At 39.7% G+C, this 21,213-nt stretch overlaps 1 protein-coding gene across 1 annotated transcript in view; it reads right to left on the minus strand.

The window, feature by feature from the left end:
- Positions 1-125: 125 nt before the first annotated feature.
- Positions 126-21,213, minus strand: part of ANKAR (ankyrin and armadillo repeat containing) — a 46,409-nt gene continuing 25,321 nt past the window's right edge. Inside the window, exons 13-24 of the mRNA XM_067470975.1 lie at positions 20,174-20,342; positions 17,326-17,567; positions 16,933-17,086; positions 16,653-16,814; positions 13,919-14,025; positions 12,530-12,652; positions 10,802-10,960; positions 9,680-9,797; positions 7,207-7,316; positions 4,498-4,694; positions 3,155-3,201; positions 126-516 (exon numbers count right to left, since the gene is read on the minus strand). Of these exons, the coding sequence (XP_067327076.1) occupies positions 272-516; positions 3,155-3,201; positions 4,498-4,694; positions 7,207-7,316; positions 9,680-9,797; positions 10,802-10,960; positions 12,530-12,652; positions 13,919-14,025; positions 16,653-16,814; positions 16,933-17,086; positions 17,326-17,567; positions 20,174-20,342 (1,833 nt within the window). The 3' untranslated portion in view covers positions 126-271. The remainder of the gene's footprint in view (positions 517-3,154; positions 3,202-4,497; positions 4,695-7,206; positions 7,317-9,679; positions 9,798-10,801; positions 10,961-12,529; positions 12,653-13,918; positions 14,026-16,652; positions 16,815-16,932; positions 17,087-17,325; positions 17,568-20,173; positions 20,343-21,213) is intronic.

Below are 21,213 nucleotides of genomic sequence, written 5' to 3' on the forward strand. Positions count from 1 at the left end.
CTTTTCCCCCTAATAACTGCATTTTGGTTGCAATCAAAAACTGTTAAAACATCAGTATTAAAAGAAATAACATCTCAGCTTTTCCTTTTCTGAAACTGCATGTAAATTACTTTTCAGAAATTTAATTGCTGATGTGTTTATTCTCTACCACTGCAGTAAATTCTTGCATTACTAATAAATTGATTTTTTCAGGAGTAATGTTCATCCTAATTCCACTATAGGCTAAGAAGGTATCCACAAAAACTTGGCCACTGCAGTGCAGGCATTGTACTCAATTTTTCTTTTCTGGCGAATGTCCCCAGAGTGTAAAGGCATTCATAATTCTTGGTCTTGAAACTTGAATGAGGTCTGATGTTGTGGCATGTGGAAAAGTGTAGTGTCCAGTAGTTGGAATTCGGGGTTTCTCCAAATGTCTGAACCTTCCCATTAGATGAGCTGCTGTGGGCAGCAAAAAGAGAGAATCCTTTGGAATACACTTTCCCTTGTGCACTTTCACACCAGTGCCCCTTGATTTGTCTAGAAAGCAAATAAATAAATAAATAAAAATCACTCATTTATACACTGAAAGCATCATCTGCAGAATATTTGAGGCAGTTATGTGGCATAAGAAATTCCAGATTTCAAGAGAAGGTCTCAAAATTATGTGCTTTAATTAAACAAAACATTTAAGCTATAGCACCCACTAAGTGGAACCCCTGGTGGCGCAGCAGGTTAAACTGCTGAGCTGCTGCAATTAATAATAATAATAATAATAATAATAATAATAACAACAACAACAACACTTTATTTGTACCCCACTACCATCTCCCCAAGGGACTCGGTGCAGCTTACATGAGGCCGAGCCCAAATACAACAATACAAGCAAAACAACAACAATACAAGCAATTAAAATAAAAACATAGACAATAAAATATACAACATTATCAATAAGACAACATGCAATTAAAAACGGTGGGAAGGTCAAATGTAAAGTTAAAATGGAAATAATGCTGGGACATGGACGAAAGGTGATAGTTTCAGCAATTGCTGACCAAAAGGTCTGCGGTTCAAATCTGGGCAGCGGGGGAAGCTCCCACTGTTAGCCTCAGCTTCTGCCAATGTAGCAGTTCAAAAATATGTAAATGTGAGTAGATCAATAGGTACCACTCTGGCAGGAAGATAACGGTGTTCCATGCAGTCATGTTGGCCACATGGCCTTGGTGGTGTTTACGAACAATGCTCTTTGACTTAGAAATGGAGATGAGTGCCACCCCCCAGAGTCGGACACAATTAGACTTCATGTCAGGGGAAACCTTTACCTTTACTACCTACTAAATAAAAGAACACATACTGGTTTAATGTTGAATATAGGGTCATTCCATGCCAAGTGGTCTAAACCTTCTCACTGTCCTATTCTCCAATTTTGTTCAAATATTAGCTGTCACACCAGTCAGATGTTAAAACTAATTTTCCCAAAATTTGAGGTCTCTGACTGCAGTAGTGCTGATCTAAACTCCCTTATCTGAAGGATAGCCAGTCAGCGTGTGCACATTTAAGAAAATGCCAATTATTGGGGTCTAATAGAATTGAAACTAAATGTATAAGAATGGATAGTAAATTGAAACCCTGTACAGTTTTTCCTGCTGATTCCGATGAAATTAATTTTAACATTATGGATGCAAAATCGAGTAAACAAGTCGACTCAAAGTGTGCATCAAAATGTGTCGCGACAAATTTTGACCAATATTCAGACTATAACAATTTTCATGCAAACAAAGATATGGACTTGAAATTTTGACCAAGCATTATGCTTGTGCTGAACATAATACTGCCAGATTTACAACTACTCAACATCTATAGCCGCCCTGCAGGATCTCTTTAAATTTGGCACTTATCGTGCAAATGGTAAAATCTACCAAAATTCAAAGCCAAATATTGAAAGAGTCAACCTAAATATGCTTGTGAATAATATCATCTGAACGAAAAAAAAATGCTCTACATGACTGCTACGTTTTTGTTTTGCAATATGACCATTAAGTATCCATTTACTCAGGTCAAAGTGTGTAATATATCACATTGAAACCAGGATCCCCATCACCATAAGGGCCACGCCTAATAGTCATGCAGTAACTAACAGGACCACGAGAATGCATAAAGTATAATGCCTAAATGCACAAAATATATTTGACCTGAGTAAATAGATTTCAATTTACTATCCATTCTTATACATTTAGTTTGGCATTTTCTTAAATGTTGTGCGCACGCTGACTGATTACCCTTCAGATAAGGGGGTTTAGATCAGCTATTATTGCTGTTAGAAACCTCAAATTTTGGGAAATTTAGTTTAACACTTGACTGGTGCTACAGCTAAAATTTGAACAAAATTGGAAAACATGATGGTGGGAACTTAATATTTTTTTTTAGCCCATTTGGCATGGAATGACCCTTTACCTAAAGTGTATTATCATCCTCTACTTATGTAGACTGTATATAGTCTACACATGAAAGTAGCTCCTGGCATTCTGTGATATCTTTAAAACCTTTTCATTCAAAAAATTGTTTAAAGCTGACATTTATCTTTAGGTGGAAAAAAAACCCTAGTGTTCCTCCCCACCACTAATATTTTTCAAGGGTTTTTCCAAAGATGCCTTGGATGAATCTCACTCTAGAGCGGGTTTCATAATCTACCATTAATATATTTTTAAAAGACTTATATGTAAGGCTGGAAATAAATGTTTCCATTTAGATACAGTCTGGTAAGAGAGGGCATTCTTAATAGTGTGCACGTTGTTGAGTGAAACTATTGAAATCAGTAGAGCAACAGAAAATGATGATGCACAGGTGGCGACTTCAGCACATGGATCTCCTTCTGGGCTGGGAGCTATGCATCTGGAAACATACAAGGAATCCCAGTGCATCCATTTCTAATGTCAGCTTCACAAAGATGGGCCTTCAAAACAACTGTTGTTGCTAACAGAACTGGGCATTCGCTCCTCTAGGTTTTCAGCAAGTTTCATCAGAGAATAAATGGGACACTTGTTTTGTTTGATCTGGTAGTAAGCACCTGCAGGGATACATCTGTGCAGTACACTGCTGCATATACATATCTGGATATGTATATGATAAAGGATCATAAACTGCCAAGCCAATGGGAGTAATGTTAGACATAAATTACCTCTTATGTGTACAGGAACTGCAGGTGGGCCTCCATTTATCTCTAAACTGAAAATGAGAAGCATATTTTGAGACGTTAGGCTGCAATCCTAAAGACACAAAACTGTGAAGTATATGAAATGGAAGAAGAAAGTAATTTTTAGGTTTTGGTAAAATGGAAGAAAAAGGGAAGAGGGGCCGACCAAGGAGTTGGGGGTGGCCACAGCCAACAGGGAGCTCTGGCGTGGGCTGGTCCATGAAGTCACAAAGAGTCGGAAGCAACTGAACGAATAAACAACAACAACAAAGAACTAATGCTGGTGTTCAAGGTTGCATTTATGAATTCCTAACTTAGAGTTACGGATCCATAACTGTTCTGTATTCTGTAAACTTGCTGTTAACTGTATATATATATACCATCCTAGCCCAATTTAAGAACTAGCTTCTTGAATTATGAACTAGCTTGTGCTCCAATGAGAAGGTGAAGGGGCCTCCTTTACCCAGTTTGAAGACTGGCTCTTAAGACGAGCTAGGAGGAGTTGAGTCAGGAGATGTTACTTAACTATGCAGATGTAATTAAATAACCTCTCTGGGAATCTAGCATATATTTCAAGTTTACCAGTTGAATATGAACCTCCCTGTTATCTGAATGATTTCTCATTTTCACTGAACATCTTCACTGCTTATGGCTTTGTACTGTAATATATGACAGTATGGACTCAGATAACCCAGTTCAAAGCAGATATTGTGAGATATTCTGGGTTATATGGCTGTGTGGAAGGACCCAGGGCCCTTTCACACAGCCATATAACCCAGAATATCAAGGCAGAAAATCCCACAATATCTGCTTTGAGCTGGATTATCCGAGTCCACACTGCCATATATTCCAGTTCAAAGCAGATGATGTGGGAGTTTATTCAGCTGTGTGGAAGGGGCCCTTGAGAGTGTGTGACTTATCCAACATCACTGACTGGATTCCTATGGCTGAAAGGGATTTTGAATCGTGACCTCCAGAATCGTAGTCCAGTGCCATGTAGTTTTACTTTCTGGGTTTCTTTGTTTTGTCACCCCCTACATTTGGAGTCACACTTTTTTCTTTCTTTTTTCTTTTCACTCGTGATAATAAGAATTTTGTGTTGCAAAATCTTCCCTAAACTAAATTGATGATACATTTTGTTGCCTAGCATTTACAAAGATCCTTAAACGTAGGATGCATGGAATGGGTACATATATGTGCAATATGTCATATTACAACTAGATTTTCACGTACATTAGCAATAAGTACCATACAACCAAATAGAAACCCACAATATTCTAAGCCTTCTAAAAAGTCAATGAAACCTCTAATAAAATCTCTAATCTTACCTGAGGGAAGGGAGGCCAATCTTTTTTTGTCTCTTAAACTCTTTCACAAAGTCTGCACTGATTCTTGCATCTCTGCTAAGATTCTTTATGAGTCTCTTGAATAGTTTAGGCTTATTCCGACATTGTACTAATAGATGGCGGTACGCAGTTCGGTTGAATGTTAAATAACCCAGAGCAGACGACATAGCTGTACGAACCTGGAAGAGAAAGAAACACACATTCAGATAATTTATGTAGGTAATTTCTTTTAATTATTATAAAAAATACTTCTGAAGGGGTGTGGAGACAACTGAAAGACAGCATTGGCAATTGAGATACATCTTCAGCATTTGGTTACAGGATTCGTTCATAGGTAAGAAATTGCTGCTTGTTCCATTGTATTGAGAATAGTAGTGTTTTTAGTAAGCTGCTTGGTTATTTAGGGTAAGTCGCTCCGAATCCCCATCGGGGAGATGGTGGCAGGGTAGAAATAAAGTTGATTATTATTATTATTATTATTATTATTATTATTATTAGGGACATTTTATTTCTGTTCGACTTTAAAATAATTTTCTTCTGGTTGCTTAAGTGCAGCATTTATAGAGTCACAACTGGAATACTTATTCGGAAACCAATTGCTTTGAGGCACTTGTCTATTTTAAATTACATTGTAAGAATGTATTGTCGAAGACTTTCATGGCCGGAATCACTGGGTTGTTGTAGGTTTTTTCGGGCTATATGGCCATGGTCTAGAGGCATTCTCTCTTGACGTTTCGCCTGCATCTATGGCAAGCATCCTCAGAGGTTGTGAGGTCACCTCACAACCTCTGAGGATGCTTGCCATAGATGCAGGCGAAACGTCAGGAGAGAATGCCTCTAGACCATGGCCATATAGCCCGAAAAAATGTACAACAATACATTGTAAGACTCTGGAACTCCTTTCCTTCTTCCCAAGGAAGCCAGCATGGCCTCCTCTCTGCTGTTCTTCAGACAGCAGGTTAAAACCTTTTTATTCAGGCAGGCTTTTAAAGATCATCAGGATCTGCTGTGATTTTATATGTTTTTAATGATAATCAATACTGTTTTAATACTTGTATATTGCATATTTTAAGTTATATTATAATGCTTTTAGTTGCGAGCTGCTTTGAGTCTCCATATGGAGAGAAATAGCGGGATATAAATAAATGAATAAATAATAAGTTGTTTTGAGTCATATATTTGGAGAAAAATGTGATATAACAAATAAATAATTACCTTCTGAACTTTTGACTGGAAAAAAGTGTGTGTTCAATCACTGCAGTATTATCAGCAGACCTATTTGGTAATCGTATCATATTTGTTTATTTGTAGATTTGTGGCAACCAAATGGCTGTGAACTGGGTTGGGGAAAGTTCAACCAATAGGCTGCATACTTCTGCAGCTCTGAAACATTCCTGACACCTCTTATTTATTCACTCATGTAGGTCCACCCAATAATAATAATTAATAACAACAACAACAACAACAACAACTCTATTTATACCCCCCCACCACCATCTCCCCGAAGGGGACTCAGGGCGGCTAACATGAGGCCAAGCCTGAAGATACAATATAGCAAAATAAAATACAAAACAACAAAAATTTCATCACAATAAAATACATAAAATAACAAGATAAAATAGTAAAAAGGGGGGAAACAGTGCAAAATAACATAATAGAAAGCCGAACACAATGGGTGGGCCAAATGCACAAGATAAAATGATAAAACCCTGGGTGAGATAGAAGTGGAAAATTGTGAGGGAAGAGCCCAAAAATAGTGGGGTTAGGCTGAGGTCTTTAACTTTGCTCTAGAGATGTTTGTGTCAAATAGTGAGATGTAAGAATTCTTCAGTAAGATGGTTAGCAGAACAATTCTGAAGAATGGTAGAAACCACTCTGGAGTCAGTCCACTCCCTCCCATTCATTCTGTCAGCTTTGGCTGCCATTTCTTCAAAGTTAATTAACAATGTAGACGGCCATTTCTAGTATGGCACCCCTCTTTGGTATCCTTGGGACTAGTATCCGTGGTTTCATATCCAGCAAAATATCTCTTCTACAGACATTTTCTAGGTCCTCCAACATATCACTGTAATATTCTTGTGGCAAAGTCCCTCATTTCAACAGGGTTTGCTATTATCTGTGGTGTCTCATATCTACACAAAGTCCAGGAATGTATCCCCTGCAGATATGGGAGTTGCACTATCCAAATTTTCTGTAGCCAAGTGTATGTTGCTAATTTTTCCTTGGAGTACAATTTAGAAAAAAAAGAAAATTGTTCCATGTTCTTTTGGAATATACTTTGTTTTGACATCTGAAGATACCATTCCAAATGTCCTACAATCGGTAATAAATCCATATAGCATATGATCTCAGATTATACAACTTAAAAACAGAAATAGGAGATATGCTTGTCCACTCATTTCAAATAAGAAAATAGTTCCAGATGTTTTATCCCATGAGCAGTTTGCCTTCTTCTTTAGTTTGGAAAGGATAAAAGAAAGGAAATGTCTTTGTACCAAGTGCAAAGTTCCTATTAAATTCAATTACAGTTGAGGGGGACTAAGTGCAATGTAACTTCATATTAATTAAGTATAACTTTTTAGTGCATGTCATGAAACTGCATTCAGAACAACTCAAGTATGACTAAAATGATTGATCCATCCTACCAACAGAGGCGAATAAAACAACAATAACACACACGATGTGATTTACCTCTTCCTCCTTTGCATATAAATGGTAACAAAGACGCTGAACAGTCCCCAAACTTGTAATTGCTTCTGGAATACCTGCTCGTGTATGAGCCAAACTAGCCAATAATTTTCCTATGAAGAAATAGACATTACGTTATCATGCAAGCAAATGGTATGGATATTATATAGAAAGGTTTTCTGATTACAGTATTTCAAACGTATCTATTAAGTAGGCATTATTTCTGAAACATGTTATAGAGGCAGTGTGGGTTTTTATAGTTACTGTTCTATGCCAGTTTCTATGCTCTGACACACGTAACTACAGGCACAGGTCTATTGTGTGCCCCAATACACAATCAGGCTTCACTGTTCTATTTGTTAGAGTGGGGAGCTGAGTATATTTACTCCTTAGTGAAAGGGGTAAATATTTTGGAGAAGCGGTGGGGCATCTGGGTTCCGAAAGGGATAGCTTTGTGAGCTGCCTTGGGTCCCACGTCAGGGGAAATGTGGCATATAAATGGCATAAATAAATAATGCATGTATTCTTTGCATTATTACAGTTAAACCAAATCCTTGCTGCCTACACATTTCTTTATGTAAAAAAATTATTCTAACACTGTAGCATGCCAGAATTCTTGCCAGGAAGCTTGACACTCATAATAAATGTATTCATATTTACACTGCCTTCTGGAAAAATGTTTTCTGTACAAGTAGTATTTACATATTGGTATTAACAGATTTAACTGGGGCAGTGAAAGTGGCACACTATCAGACCTTCTTGTGGGCATCAATGAAGCAACTGCACAGCTATGGTATAGGCTTAGCTTTCAATGCTGACCCCAGCCTGAATACGGCCCAGGAATTGTCCCTTATCCAGGAACAAATAGTTTCCCTCTTCTTGCTATCATTTTTGAGATTCAAAGGACTGTAGATTGTGATCTCCTAGATATAGCACGATGTCACACTGTATTACGGCTATCCAAGGTTTTAGTATTTTATGACCACACTGCACTGAACAAACACATCGTCTCCTCCACAACAGTTATTATTACTGCAGTTTGTTGAGTGTGTGCAGGTCCAGAAAATTAGTCCCTTTGTTTATTCAAAGACGAGCAACTCAACATAGAAGAATGCAAAACTCAAAATTACTCTTGTATGAGCTGAGTTTAAGAAAACAGCAACTTCAACACAAACCAATAATACAGTCACAGTTCTTCTGAGTATTATACTCACAGTCCATGCATTTGATTCACACAATTCTACCATTAGAAATATGTCTTTTCCCATTTTCCTTCCTTGGGCATGGAGACAAGCACAGAAGACAAACTTGCCAGCATCAAATGGGCTTCAAGTCAGGAGGACCTTATGCTGAGTAGCAGTCATCAGAGAAGGCCCTACTCTCAGTCCCATCCCCATCTCAAGCACGGATGGCGGGAATGAGAGAGAGGGCCTTCTCCGTGATCGACTCCTCCTCTGGAACTCCCTCCGTAAAGAAATTAAGCTGGTCTTCTCCCTTCTCTCCTTCAAAAACAGGTGAAAACCTAACTTTGCTCACAAGCTTATGGAGAGGAGGAGGACTAGATGAAGAGAAACTACTACCAGGCTGCTGTTTGGTTAATATGAATGCACTCGGGCCTTGTTAGATCACATTAACCCATTTGACAACTTTGGCCATACAATCTATGCACACATCTGTGAACCTTTGTGTTGTTTTGATATATTAATTTGGATGTTTTAGGTTCAAGTTCTATGTTAGTTATAATTTTAAACTGATTATGTTTTATTTAAATTATAGTGGTTATGCCTAAATTGCTCTTTATGTTGGGTTATTTTGTGTTTCTATATTTGTATTTGTATTTTGGGTTTCTATATTTGTATTTATTGAGGCAATAATTGAGGCCTTTTTGTTTGTTGGAATCCACCCTGAGTCCCCCAGGGGAGATAGGACAGAATATAAATAAAGCTTATTATTTTTATCTGAAACACAAAAAGATGTCCACAGAAAACAAGGTCACTCTGCTGGCTGTTGTATTGGATCACATGTCGGACACTTCCCAAGTGTCTAGGACTGTGTGATGTATCAGCGAATAATGCATGCAAATCCCAGTAAGGTGGTTTTTTGCAACTAACATGTCAATTTTGTCAGCGCCGATTGTGTTTAAGTGCAGGCCAAAGTCTTTAGGCACTGCACCCAGTGTGCCAATCACCACTGGGACCACCTTGACTGGCTTGTACCAGAGTCATTATTATTATTATTATTATCATCATCATCATCATTCAGCAAGGCTTCAGCAAGCCCAGGAGGAAACATTCAGTAAGCTCAAATTATAGAAGAAACACTCCCCAGTTATACCCCTTTGGGAGTGGCGCAAACTGATTGACCTTAATTACTCCGCCTGTGGCTTGCAATTAATCAGGGTGAGTCTTTTTCTCTTAACATACACACCCGGTAGTGATCCCACAGGATCTTAACCATGTACCTTAATAATTATTACCTGTTAGCACAAGAGTGGCTGCCTTTTCTGAACACAGCAAGTCGACCAAAATTGAAACTCCTCTTGCAGACAGACTCACTTGGTCCTTATCAACTATAATTCTGGCTAGAACAACAATCTGGAATCAGATTTTTGATGCAAACTATTAACTGCATGTCTTCATTTTCTGCTTACCACAATATGATGATCTAAATGGTCTCAAGGACTATGTTGCAAAATTATACAAAACTATTTCTAAGGAAGCCCCACTGAACTCAGCAGGACTTACTTCTGCAGACTTGTTCAATATTGTACAATAAGGATTGTCTGCAAAGTGGGATCTGCCAACAAAACGGAAACTGTGGTCCAAAGTATGAAGTGAACATTTTTGGATACTTCAGAGTATTTTACAGTCCTAGTGAATGTATTCAGTTTTATTTGATTGAGTCAATTATACTGTAGTTCTACATAAAGTAAAATCATACTTGGCCTCTATTTTTGGGGAGAACAGGCAATGAAAAATAAATAGCTTCTTTAACCTAAGCAAATGGGACTGTGGTGGCACAGCGGGTTAAACTGCTAAGCTGCAAACCTTGCTGATCGGAAGGTCAGTGGTTCAAATCCATGGATGGGGTGAGCTCCTATTGTTAGCCCCAGCTTCTGCTAACCTAGCAGTTCTAAAACATGCAAATCTGAGTAGATCAATAGGTACCGCTTCTGCAGGAATGTAATGGTGCTCCATGCAGTCATGCCAGCCACATGATCTTGGAGGTGCCTACTGACAACACCAGCTCTTTGGCTTAGAAAAGGAGATGAGCACCACCCCCCAGAGTCAGGCACAACTATACTTAATGTCAAGGGGAAACCTTTACCTTTACTAACATAAGCAATCTGACTGACTAGAGGAAAAGTCTCGTTATTTTATTGCACACACAAAGAAACTTAAAAGACATCTATGTGCACAAACAAAGCATATCCCCATGCGATAACAGTGTAAGTGAACTAAGGTCCGCTTTGGATGGCATCCACTTTGAATGATGCTTTGTAGTTTCCTTCATCTTTTCCGAAAATCCCCTATGCATAAGTCTCTTGAATAGATAAATTATCCTGGGTAAGTTACAAGGGTAATCCCTAATTTTGTACCTGAAAGGCAGCCATTGCTCTCTCCATCTCTATGTCTGACACCAAAAAATCTTCAAACATTGACAGTGATATTGGTCCAGTGTCTAAGATCAATAACTGCTGTGTGGGATTATTATAAGCAAAGAAGGCTATAGCATGTCCTGCCCGCAAACAGATATCCTGAAAACAAAGAAATATGTAAATTTATTTAACATTTCAACTAAGACGTGTCTTTTTAAGCACTTTGTTACTTTGGGATAACCGTGTTAATTGTTGTGATAGTCATATTAGAGCCATTTAGTACCTTAAAATAGGGATAGGCATCTTTGAGATGCAAGGGGATTATATATATATTTTAAAGCAGTTGTCTCCTTCAAATGACACCAGTGCTTCAGCATCAAAAGCATTGAATTTATAGAACTAAATTTTAGATCATTTCTGCTGGTTTTTCCTACACCGTGTTGTAAGAAACTGCTTGGACGTATGCACTCACTTTCTTTCCTTGCAACTGAAAGATCTTATCAATAGGTAGAAGGGAACATACAAACAGATCCTGTTGGAAATAGCAACCTTCTTCAAGCCTCCATTAGTTATTTGTTAGGTATATAATTCAAATTGCTTACTATATTGTATATGTGTGTATTGGTGTGCAGTTTTCCTTAACTCTATGTTGTGGGAGGGGCTGCAGACCATGTGATCAGAACTGGGACTGTTCAGGACTCAGACTCCATTTTAGAAACAGTATGCTTTCAGACACTAATAGTAGCAGAAGCCATTAGACTTTCAATGTAGAAACAGTACAGTTTAGAAGTCAGTAGAAACAATATGCTTTCAGACACAGTAGAGGGAGACTCCATTAGACTTTCAAACTAGACAGGGACTCTATTAGACTCTCAAAATAGAGAGATGCTTTAGACTATGGGCGGTTAAGATTATAAGAAAAATGCCCTGTGTTGCCTGCACAGAGAAACTACTTCAAATCCTACCTATAACTGGACTGATAAACAATGTACCTGTATGCTGAATACATGAAGTTTGTGAGTAAACCAACTATGTTACTTTTAAAGAAGTCTAACTTATTTTTGTCTCTTGAGAGTAGCATTTAAACCAAGATGTTTTAAGGGAGAGTACATGTTTTTGGGCAACTGAAAGAATACTTCTGAAACTCTTCTCTCTATATGTGTGTGTGTGTGTGTATTGGCATATCTTTGTCCCTAACAGTTTAAAAAGATATCTAGGTATATCAGTTTAACAGTTGAGAAACCTAACTGCATTGCATGGATACTAGTAGATATTGATCACTAAGGAGAAAGTTGATTCAAGCAAGTTTTCAACTCTTGGGGAGATTCCTCATTTTCCTAAAATGGTGGTAAATGCCATTTTCCAAAAGGTTATGGAGATTTTCATCACCCAAAAGTTTATGCCATCATTTTTTCCAAAAGGTTATGATTTCTAAGAAGGTCATGCCTTTCCAAAGACCACAATTCTCCAAAAGGTTATGGAGATTTCAATTACCCAAAAGGTTATGCTATCATTTTTCCCCCAAAAGGTTACGATTTCTAACAAGATCATGCCTTTCCAAAGATCATAATTCTCCAAAAGATCCCCCCTCTTAAAAAATGAGGAAATTCTGGGAATAGGATTTGCTTCCATTACAGAGCTCTTGCATTCATCCTTGAATTTACAGTAGAAACAGAGTATCAACTTTTGTATTATCTTATTTTGGCATTATTCCGACAATATCTGTACCTTATCTTGTGCATACAGAAGCTTAAGGACATCCGTATAGTTAAAGCCTTCCTTCTCTCGCAAAACGTTCTGCAGGGTGCTGTTCTTTAACACAATGCAAGCTAAAGAAAATGCAACTTCAACCTAGAAATTAGAGTGGATGCAAGACAATTTTTAATAAAGAGAGAATATAAATATAGCACGCCTGTATGTATCTGCATACGAAAAACCATTGAACAGCTCTGTTTTCAGAGAAACCTGGGTTTTGGGATACTATAAAACTGAAAGGTATTTAATCAAATTAATGGAAACATATGTGAGACGTTTCAGTGGCAGCTTTCCTCAATTCCGTTTTTTCAAATAGAATTTATAAACAGTATTCACCTAGAGCTCTGCAAAGCATACTGAGGGGCTCCACACTTCCCTCCTCCTCCTCCCTCTCCCTCATAGAATAGAATCATAGAATCACAGAGTTGGAAGAGACCTCATGGGCCATCCAGTCCAACCCACTGCCGAGAAGCAGGAAAATTTCATTCAAGGCACCTCCGACAGATGGGCATCCAGCCTCTGTTTAAAAGCTTCCAAAGAAGGAGCCTCCACCACACTCCAGGGCAAAGAGTTCCACTGCTGAACACTTCTCCAAGCTTTTCTTCCTCTTTCTTGCTCCTCCTTTCTTCCTTGCCACCAAAAGCCTTTTTTCCCCTCACCTTCCTTGCTGTCCAGATCTTTTGCCCCTCACCTTGTTTGCTTCCAGAACTCTATTTCCCTCCCACCACTCAGGGGGTACTTTGATTATGCTTTTACTGTATGACACGAGGGGTTGGACTAGATGACTCCTAGTGTATCTTCTATTCTTATGATAACAGATGGGTGGCCATCTATTGGGGGTGCTTTGGTTGTGCTTTTCCTGCATAGCAGAAGAGGTTTGGACGGTGTCATCCACTGAAATACTGTTAAGTTTATGTTGGTTAAAATTCTTCTTCAAATCAATATTGTATTCTTTTTCCCTTTTTAATTTTTTGCACTTTTTATGTCAGAAGCAATTGAGAACATACTGCAGGTCGCTTCTGGTGTGAGAGAATCAGCCATTTTCAGAGATGTTGCCTAGGGGACACCCGAATATGTTACCTTCCTGTGGGAAGCTTCTTTCATGTCACTGCAAGGGAAGCTGGGGCTGACAGATGGGAGCTCAACCAGCTCTCTCAATCAGTCCTGCCAGCAGCAGCAATAGAGATATCCAAGATAAGGTGATCATCTAGTGGGGTCAAACTGGTTTGGGTCCCCCTGGATAGTCTAAACTCAATTCCTTCACTGTTGCAGGACAATTCTGTCCTTATACCAAGGCCCCTGACCATCCTAGTTGGGGGAGACCATCCAAGAGGTTATTTGAGGCTAACACTTAAAACTCACCTTTATCTGAAGAGAAGGATGAGTTTTAAGTAAATGAACCAGTATCGGCAAGGCGCCCTCTTCCACCACACTCTCTTGACTGGCTGGATTACTTATATTGGCTTCACCTGTTGAGCACAAAAATCCCACGGACAAATCCACAGAAGGAATTCAAACCAATAAAATGGGGAAGCAGAGGAGTAAGAATTTAACATTAACACAAGAAAATGTGTAACTGTAAAACCTTTATTCTAGTTCAGTGGTTCTCAACCTGTGGGTCTCCAGGTGTTTTGGCCTACAACTCCCACAAATCCCAGCCCGTTTACCAGCTGTTAGGATTTCTGGGAGTTGAAGGCCAAAACCCTCATTGAGAACTACTGTTCTAGTTGCTTTCAGACAAGCATATACTTCAACTATTAATACTAATGACCGAGGCTGTATCTACACTGCCCCATATCCCAGGGTCTGATCCCAGTTTATCTGATTATCCCAGACAATCTGGCAGTGTAAATTCATATAATTCATATAATTCATCTGGGATCGGATCCTAGAATACAAGGACAGTGTAGAAGGGGCCTGAAAGTAATTGCATTGTCTTATATAGTTTGAGTCCACATTTTCATATAATAACCATCAACTTGGCCTTCAATAAATGAGGATTTAGAAGCAAATAGAGAAGGTAAATTTGTAGGATTTGGATCATCTTTTTGTACTATGCGTGGAGAGAATTTTTTTAGAGATTTGTTCCACCTGACAATTTAAGTACTTTATGCTTTTTATTATTTGCTTCTGTTTTTAATATGTGCTGCACTGTATTGATTCCTTAATGCTGGTTTCATCCTGGTAGTATTAAAGTTGTAACTACTGTGTTATACTAATTTATTGACTTCAATTTCTTTCATTCTTAAAGCATTGCATTTGAACCAACTTTAGTTGGCGGATTTGGGGGTTCTAATTAAAAAACAGTACAAACCACAAACCTAATACACTACAACTTCCTACTTCAGGATTAGAACGACTTTTGCTAAGTAAGGGTGTGCAAATCCATTCTGTTTTCATCCTGTTTATGTTTCAAGTTTTGAGTGCCCCTTGTTCTGTTTTGGGAAGATTCCACAAGATTAGGAGGAGGGCAGTTTGGATTTGTAATTCAGAGCCCCGAGTTTCATTTCAGGAAGAATCTTTCTAAAATCAGAAGCTGGGGGGAGGGGACGGGACTTAAAACAGAATGAAAACAGAACGGATTCTGTGCCGTTTCACTCACCCCTACAAACTGGTCTCTTCTAGATATCTGGGCCAAAGATTCTGTCATATGTAGCCACTGTGCATAATAGCCTGGGAGGTGTCATGGTTTGAGCATTGGACTATGACTCTGAACACCAAAGGTCCGAAGCCCTGAAATCTTGGCCAAATTGCACACTCTTCACTTCAGAGGAAGGGAATGACAAAACTCTTCTGGAGAAATCTTTCCAAGGAACGCCTGTGATAGAGTTGCTATGCGTCAGGAATACAACATCAAAAGAGAACTATAGTCCAAAGTATTTATCCATTTGTGTGTTCAATCAACTGGATATTCTTTGTGCAGGTACAGCTATGCCAGGAGCTCCAATTTTGTTTGCTTTGCATTGAATGTTTGTTGTAGTCCTAAGTTTCAGGGACTCTGCAGATAGGTGGCTTCTTTTGGCTGCACTCATAGGGCAAGCCACCTGTCAATTATCGTTAGGTTCTCTGGTCCTGCCCCCTTTTTGGGTTTTGGAGGGAATAGGAGCCAATTTGGGTTCAGTCCACACAGAGAAGCCTTTCATGCAGGACATAATACCAAGAGCTCCTGTAGAAAGCTTCATCTTCTACGGCTTGGCCGGGGAGATATACAGCCCACAGCTTGGCCGGGGAGAAAAGGCTCTACAGCTTGGCCGGGGATATACAGCCCCACGGCTTGGCCGGGAGATATACAGCCTTACAGCTCCTTTGCTGAGGGAATCCGGTCCCACAGCACTTCAGCCAGCCATCACAGAAACCTGAACTCTTTTTCCCCTGGAAGTCTACAAACTCTGCTTGGTAAGGATCACTCGCGGAAGCCAGAAGCAGTTGGTACCGGGTGCAGGGGCTCCACGCCAACAGAGGCAAGTACAGACTGCCCAGATTAGAAGTTAAGGATTTCCCCATTAGTTACAGTTATGAAGATAGTGCCTGTTCTCTGTGGACAAGATTGAGAGAGAGCCAATAGACTGTTAAGAAAGCTTTAAAGTACCTGTTTGTTTTCATTAATAAAGAACTTTGTTGAACCTTTAAGCAATCTAAAGACTCTGTTTTAAGGAAATCCAAAGGCCTTTAATCTGAGGCAGCCCCGGCGTCCCGTTGGGCACACAGAATTTATGTCCAGTCTACAGTCTTATGCACAGGCCCAGCGTGCAACAGCACATTCTTAATCCCATTACCTGCATACTTTGTATGCCGACAGTGCAATAAGGGTCTTTGGACCATAATGAAAATGTTATTGTGGTCCAAAGTATCTGGAGGGATTACAATGAGGAAGACTGAATAAGAGGGAACATTTTTTGAACCTTCATAAAAAGCTCATGCAGTAAGACAGCCAGAACAGTACTTAGTCATCGAAATGGGAGCTTTGCTAAAGAAAAGAACTACTTCTACATCGTCCGAACATATGCCTTCAAAGTTTTTTTTGTCATGCCTAGCTGAAACTCCTATAATTATTTAAATTAAAGAAAACTGAGAGTTTGGGGTAGAGATTACAAACCGACACATATGGTCCCCAAGGCTCTGATGATACTGATCAGTGTGCTGTCTGCTATCCTTCCGCTCCTCAGCAGCCGGACCAAAGGGCCAATTCCATTTCCTTCACAGATCTGATTCTGGTGAATCTTGCTGTCCTTGCTAAGAGCAATGACAGCTTCACCTCCTTCCAAAATAATATAAACAAGTGTTTCAAAACCTTTGGTGCCTCAATGTGTTTGTACACGCACACAGTCTCATGTATACACATTCTTCTATTCTTTTTTTGAAAAAAGATGGCTTACCAATGCACTGCATTCTGTCGGATGGAGAAAGAAGCATATCTATAATAAGGTTGTATCCAATTTGTTCTGCCATGTATTTTTGCTGCTTCAGGGTTTGGCCCGCTAGTGCCCAGAGGGTTGCAGCACCTTGTTCTTTTACTTTCAGGTGAAAGGCCTGGAAATTAGACCAAAAACAAAACAAAACCTTGACAATATTTTAGGGCTGATGTTAACAAAAAATTAAAAAATAAAAGTGAGGTTCCAATTCTAAGTTAGTCTGATTAAACTTGATAGGCTTTGCCATTTTGGTAAACATGCTTAGGATTGGTGAGGTCCCCCAATGATTCCAAATAACTCACAAAGAAACCATAAGAATGTGCAATACTTTCCAAAGAAGAAAAGCCAAATACTTGCCTTCAGGAGCTTTAAAAGGAATCTTGTCACTGATTTGGCTAGGAATCTCATCTGGATGTAACTATTATTGGCACAGAGTGCCTCAATGGCCATGGCTCCTTTCACCTGGACACTGATTTTCCTTCCTCTGAGCAGCTCGACCAGAGAGCCAATGACATGGGCCTCGACGATGGCATTCTGCATCTCAGCATTCCCACGTGCAATTTCTGCAATGGTTGCTGAAGCCACCGCCAGTAGCACATCTACATGCAGAAAAAGTAGTAAGGTGGAAGCTAGACACACCAAGGAAATAATAAACAATGGAACAATAATAATAGCGGCCATGGATTTGTTACTCTTTGTTTAGTGTGCTGGTCACAGATTTGTTTAGTTAATAACTCTCTGATGACTTGATTAATGATGTCCTTCAATCTAATCTACTATATCTCTATCATTTTGCAGGCAGCAATAGAAATCTTTAATATGTCTAAAAAAGAAAGGGAAAGGGAAGGAGGAAAGGAAAATTTGAAATGTGGCAATGGTGCCACCAAAGCAAATGTAATTACAAAACAGTAATGTAGATTCACAATTTTGTTACAAAGGAACATTCAGGTGCTGCTATGCTGTCCATACAGCAAAATATAACAAATTCCAAAATCTACAAAACACAAATACCTTTATTGGGCTAACTAAAAAGTACAAAACACATCACGTAAGCTTAGAAGCTCCACTAGGTTCTCAATCAGTCAAAGGCATTAAATCATATAAGAGAAGAAAAAAGGACAATGTTTGAATTACAGGCATGCATTTTGTCTTAAAATATTTCTTTTGTTATCAGCTAAGACAATGTGTGTGTGTGTGGGGGGGGGGGGGTACATGGTACACTTGAGTGGGTTTTCTGACTTTAACCTGACTTTGCCCTGCTTTTGGCAAAGTTGGGGGAATACTCTGGAGTTTGCAGGAAACTGGAAAGTATCCCAGAGCTTTGTGGCAGGTTGAATAGCTGGATCAAGTCTACTGTAGCTCAATTCCCTATGTAGATGTATACCACCACCTCATTCTTTCCCCTGTGCCACTCCTCCCTGCTGGTCATGTTGGAATGGGGCACCTACACAACCAGCAAAAAGGAAGGGTCTAGCTTGCTGCTCATGCTGGTACACTGTTATTACCCCGGTGGCACAATGGGTTAAATCCTTGTGTTGGCAGGACTGATGACTGACAGGTCAGCGGTTCGAATCTGGGGAGAGAGGGTTGAGCTCCCTCTGTTAGCTCCAGCTCCCCATGCGGGAACATGAGAGAAGCTTCCCACAAGGATGGTAAAACATCAAACATCTGAGTGTCCCCTGGGCAATGTCATTGCAGACGACCACACCAGAAGTGACTTGCAGTTTCTCAAGTAGCTCCTGACATAAAAAAAAAACCTTGTGACAGCTGTAGGTATGATAGGTGACAGAGCCCCATGTCTGCTGGAAAGTGGCAGCATCAGCACAGAGGATGAGGTGGGCCAACTGGAGCCTGGCTGAACCATCTGGATATTAGTCCCAGATATAGCACATATGTACATGCTGAATCTGGAGCAGATATATACTGGAATAGCCTGTCTAGCGTAGATGCTGCCTAAGTATTCCCGCCCGCTCTCTCTCTGGAAATTGTGCTGGCACAGTAGTGCCAGGAGATTTGAATTTCTTTTTCTTGCACTGTTAGTTTGTATGAATTTATTTAAGCCATGCATTTTGCAATCTGGTAGCTTCCCCAGGTTGCAGTCATACGTTCAGCAACCTGGCAATCATTGTTAGAGCCTTTAGGCCCGCCCCTTTCCCCAGTGTTTTGGAGGGAAAGGAGGAGTTTTGTTCAGTCTCATTTTTGGAGCCTAACAGCAGGATGTGTGGCTTTCTCTATCCCATCCACACAAAGACTTCGTTACTCACAGCCTTGCTAGGGAGTAAAGGAATAGTTCCACAGCCTTGCTGGGGAGTAAAGGAATAGTTCCACAACTTTACTGGGGAGTAAAGGGATAATTCCACAGCTTTTGCTGGGAAAATACAGCCAGCCTTTGCTGGGGCAACAGGACAGTTCCTACAGCCTCCGTGGAGAAAACTAAAGGACACCATTTCAGCTTGGCAGATCTACAGGAACCTTGTCTGGTAAGGGACCACTCGGGCTATCCATAAAGTAGCTTGGAGCCGGGAGTAGGGGCCTCACGCCAGCAAGGTAGAGAAAGATTGCCCAAGGAGGGTCAGAAGATTTCCCTAAGGAAGAAAGGAACACTTTACCACCAGTTGCCTGCCCTTGTTGGCAGATTGAGGAAGCTACCAGGTTTCCAAGGTTATAAAGCGTTTAATTCATTGTTTGAAGATTTAAGCCCAAATAAAGAACTTTTGAACTTATTTTGAGCTTCAATAGAACTTTGTGTTGGGAAATCTAAGGGGCCCTTCAGCTGAGGCACCCCGGCGTCCCGTTGGGCATACAGAAGGCATGTCTTGTAAACAGAAATTGTTTTAGGCCCAGCGTGTGACAGCAGAGAAATCAACAGTAATGCAAAATTGAGAAGCCATATAACCTTTTGTGAAGTAAGCTAGCCTTTCAAACATTTTAATGATTAGAGGAGTGAATCAGTTTTAAAAAGGAATTTGCTGAACTTTGGGTGATCTTTCAGTGCTGTAAGATATTTAGAGTCAATAGAATAATTTCAAACATGCATTATAAAATACGTGGTTAGGTAACTTATTTTAAACAACATTGATCCCACACGTTAAACAAAACATTTATTCCGTCCACTGGGTAAAATAATGAAGTTATTGAAAGCCAACAGTTTTCAGTATAACCCCCCCCCCCCCCCCCAAATTTGACTTTTCTTTCTGGGCTTTACCTGACTCTGAATCTAAGAACTGGACCAGTGGTTCAATGCCTTTAGCTTCTTTCACTTTCAATTGGTTCTCACGGTTGTTAAGGCACAATACACGGATGCAGTTTATTACATTTACTAACAGATCATGTAGATCATACTGCAACAGGTTAACAAGTGCAGGAATTGCACCCTATAGAAAGAAAATGTATATGAACTGCACTATTAAAGTATCAGAAAGTTACTCAGCCTGACCATGATAACTTGCTTCTGACACGATAAATAAATAAGCCTGATCATGAATATATTCTGCAGGAGGTGGGACAGAACAGGCCCTTCTCTGTCCGTGAATACTTATGGAAAACTCCCTCTTGGGGAATGGGTGAGGAGAGGGCGTTATGCCAACAGCTTCCCAATCCTGTATCTCTGCCCAAACTGTACACTAGATCGGGGGTCATCAAACTTTTTTAAACACAGGATCCGTTCACGGTCTCTCAAACTATAGTTTGAAAAAAAGAAAAGAACAAAATCCTATGCACACTGCAAATATCTTATTTGTAGTGCAAAAAAACATGAAATGACAATATAATATTTAAAGTGATGAATAATTTTAACTAACATAAATAGACCAGTATTGCAATGGGAAGTGTGGGCCTACTTTTGACTAATGAGACACTCAAGTTAATTTGGATTGTTGTTGTTGTGTGCCTTCAAGTCATTTCAGATTCAGGGTGACCCTAAGTTTAAAGTTTAAAGCAGATAGTGGGTGAATTACCATGGAGGGCCACATCTGGCCCACGGCCTTAGTTTGGGAACCTCAGATAAGCTGAAAACTTCTATTAATGATTAATGCCAAGGTGGTAATGGGGTGTGTACAGAAAGAGAGAAGGAACAACCTTCACTTCCTCAGCTTCAGGAGATGCCACTCAATGATGCTGGGTACCAGACCCATCATTCTGAACCTCAGTTGAGAAATAAGGAGCTACCCTCAAAAACACATACTCCTATCATGAAACACCTCCCCGCTTTTTTCTTTATATGGCAGGTAATGTACACTTTAACTA

Source organism: Anolis sagrei, chromosome 1 (genome assembly GCF_037176765.1).
Source record: "Anolis sagrei isolate rAnoSag1 chromosome 1, rAnoSag1.mat, whole genome shotgun sequence".
Taxonomy (NCBI): domain Eukaryota; kingdom Metazoa; phylum Chordata; class Lepidosauria; order Squamata; family Dactyloidae; genus Anolis; species Anolis sagrei.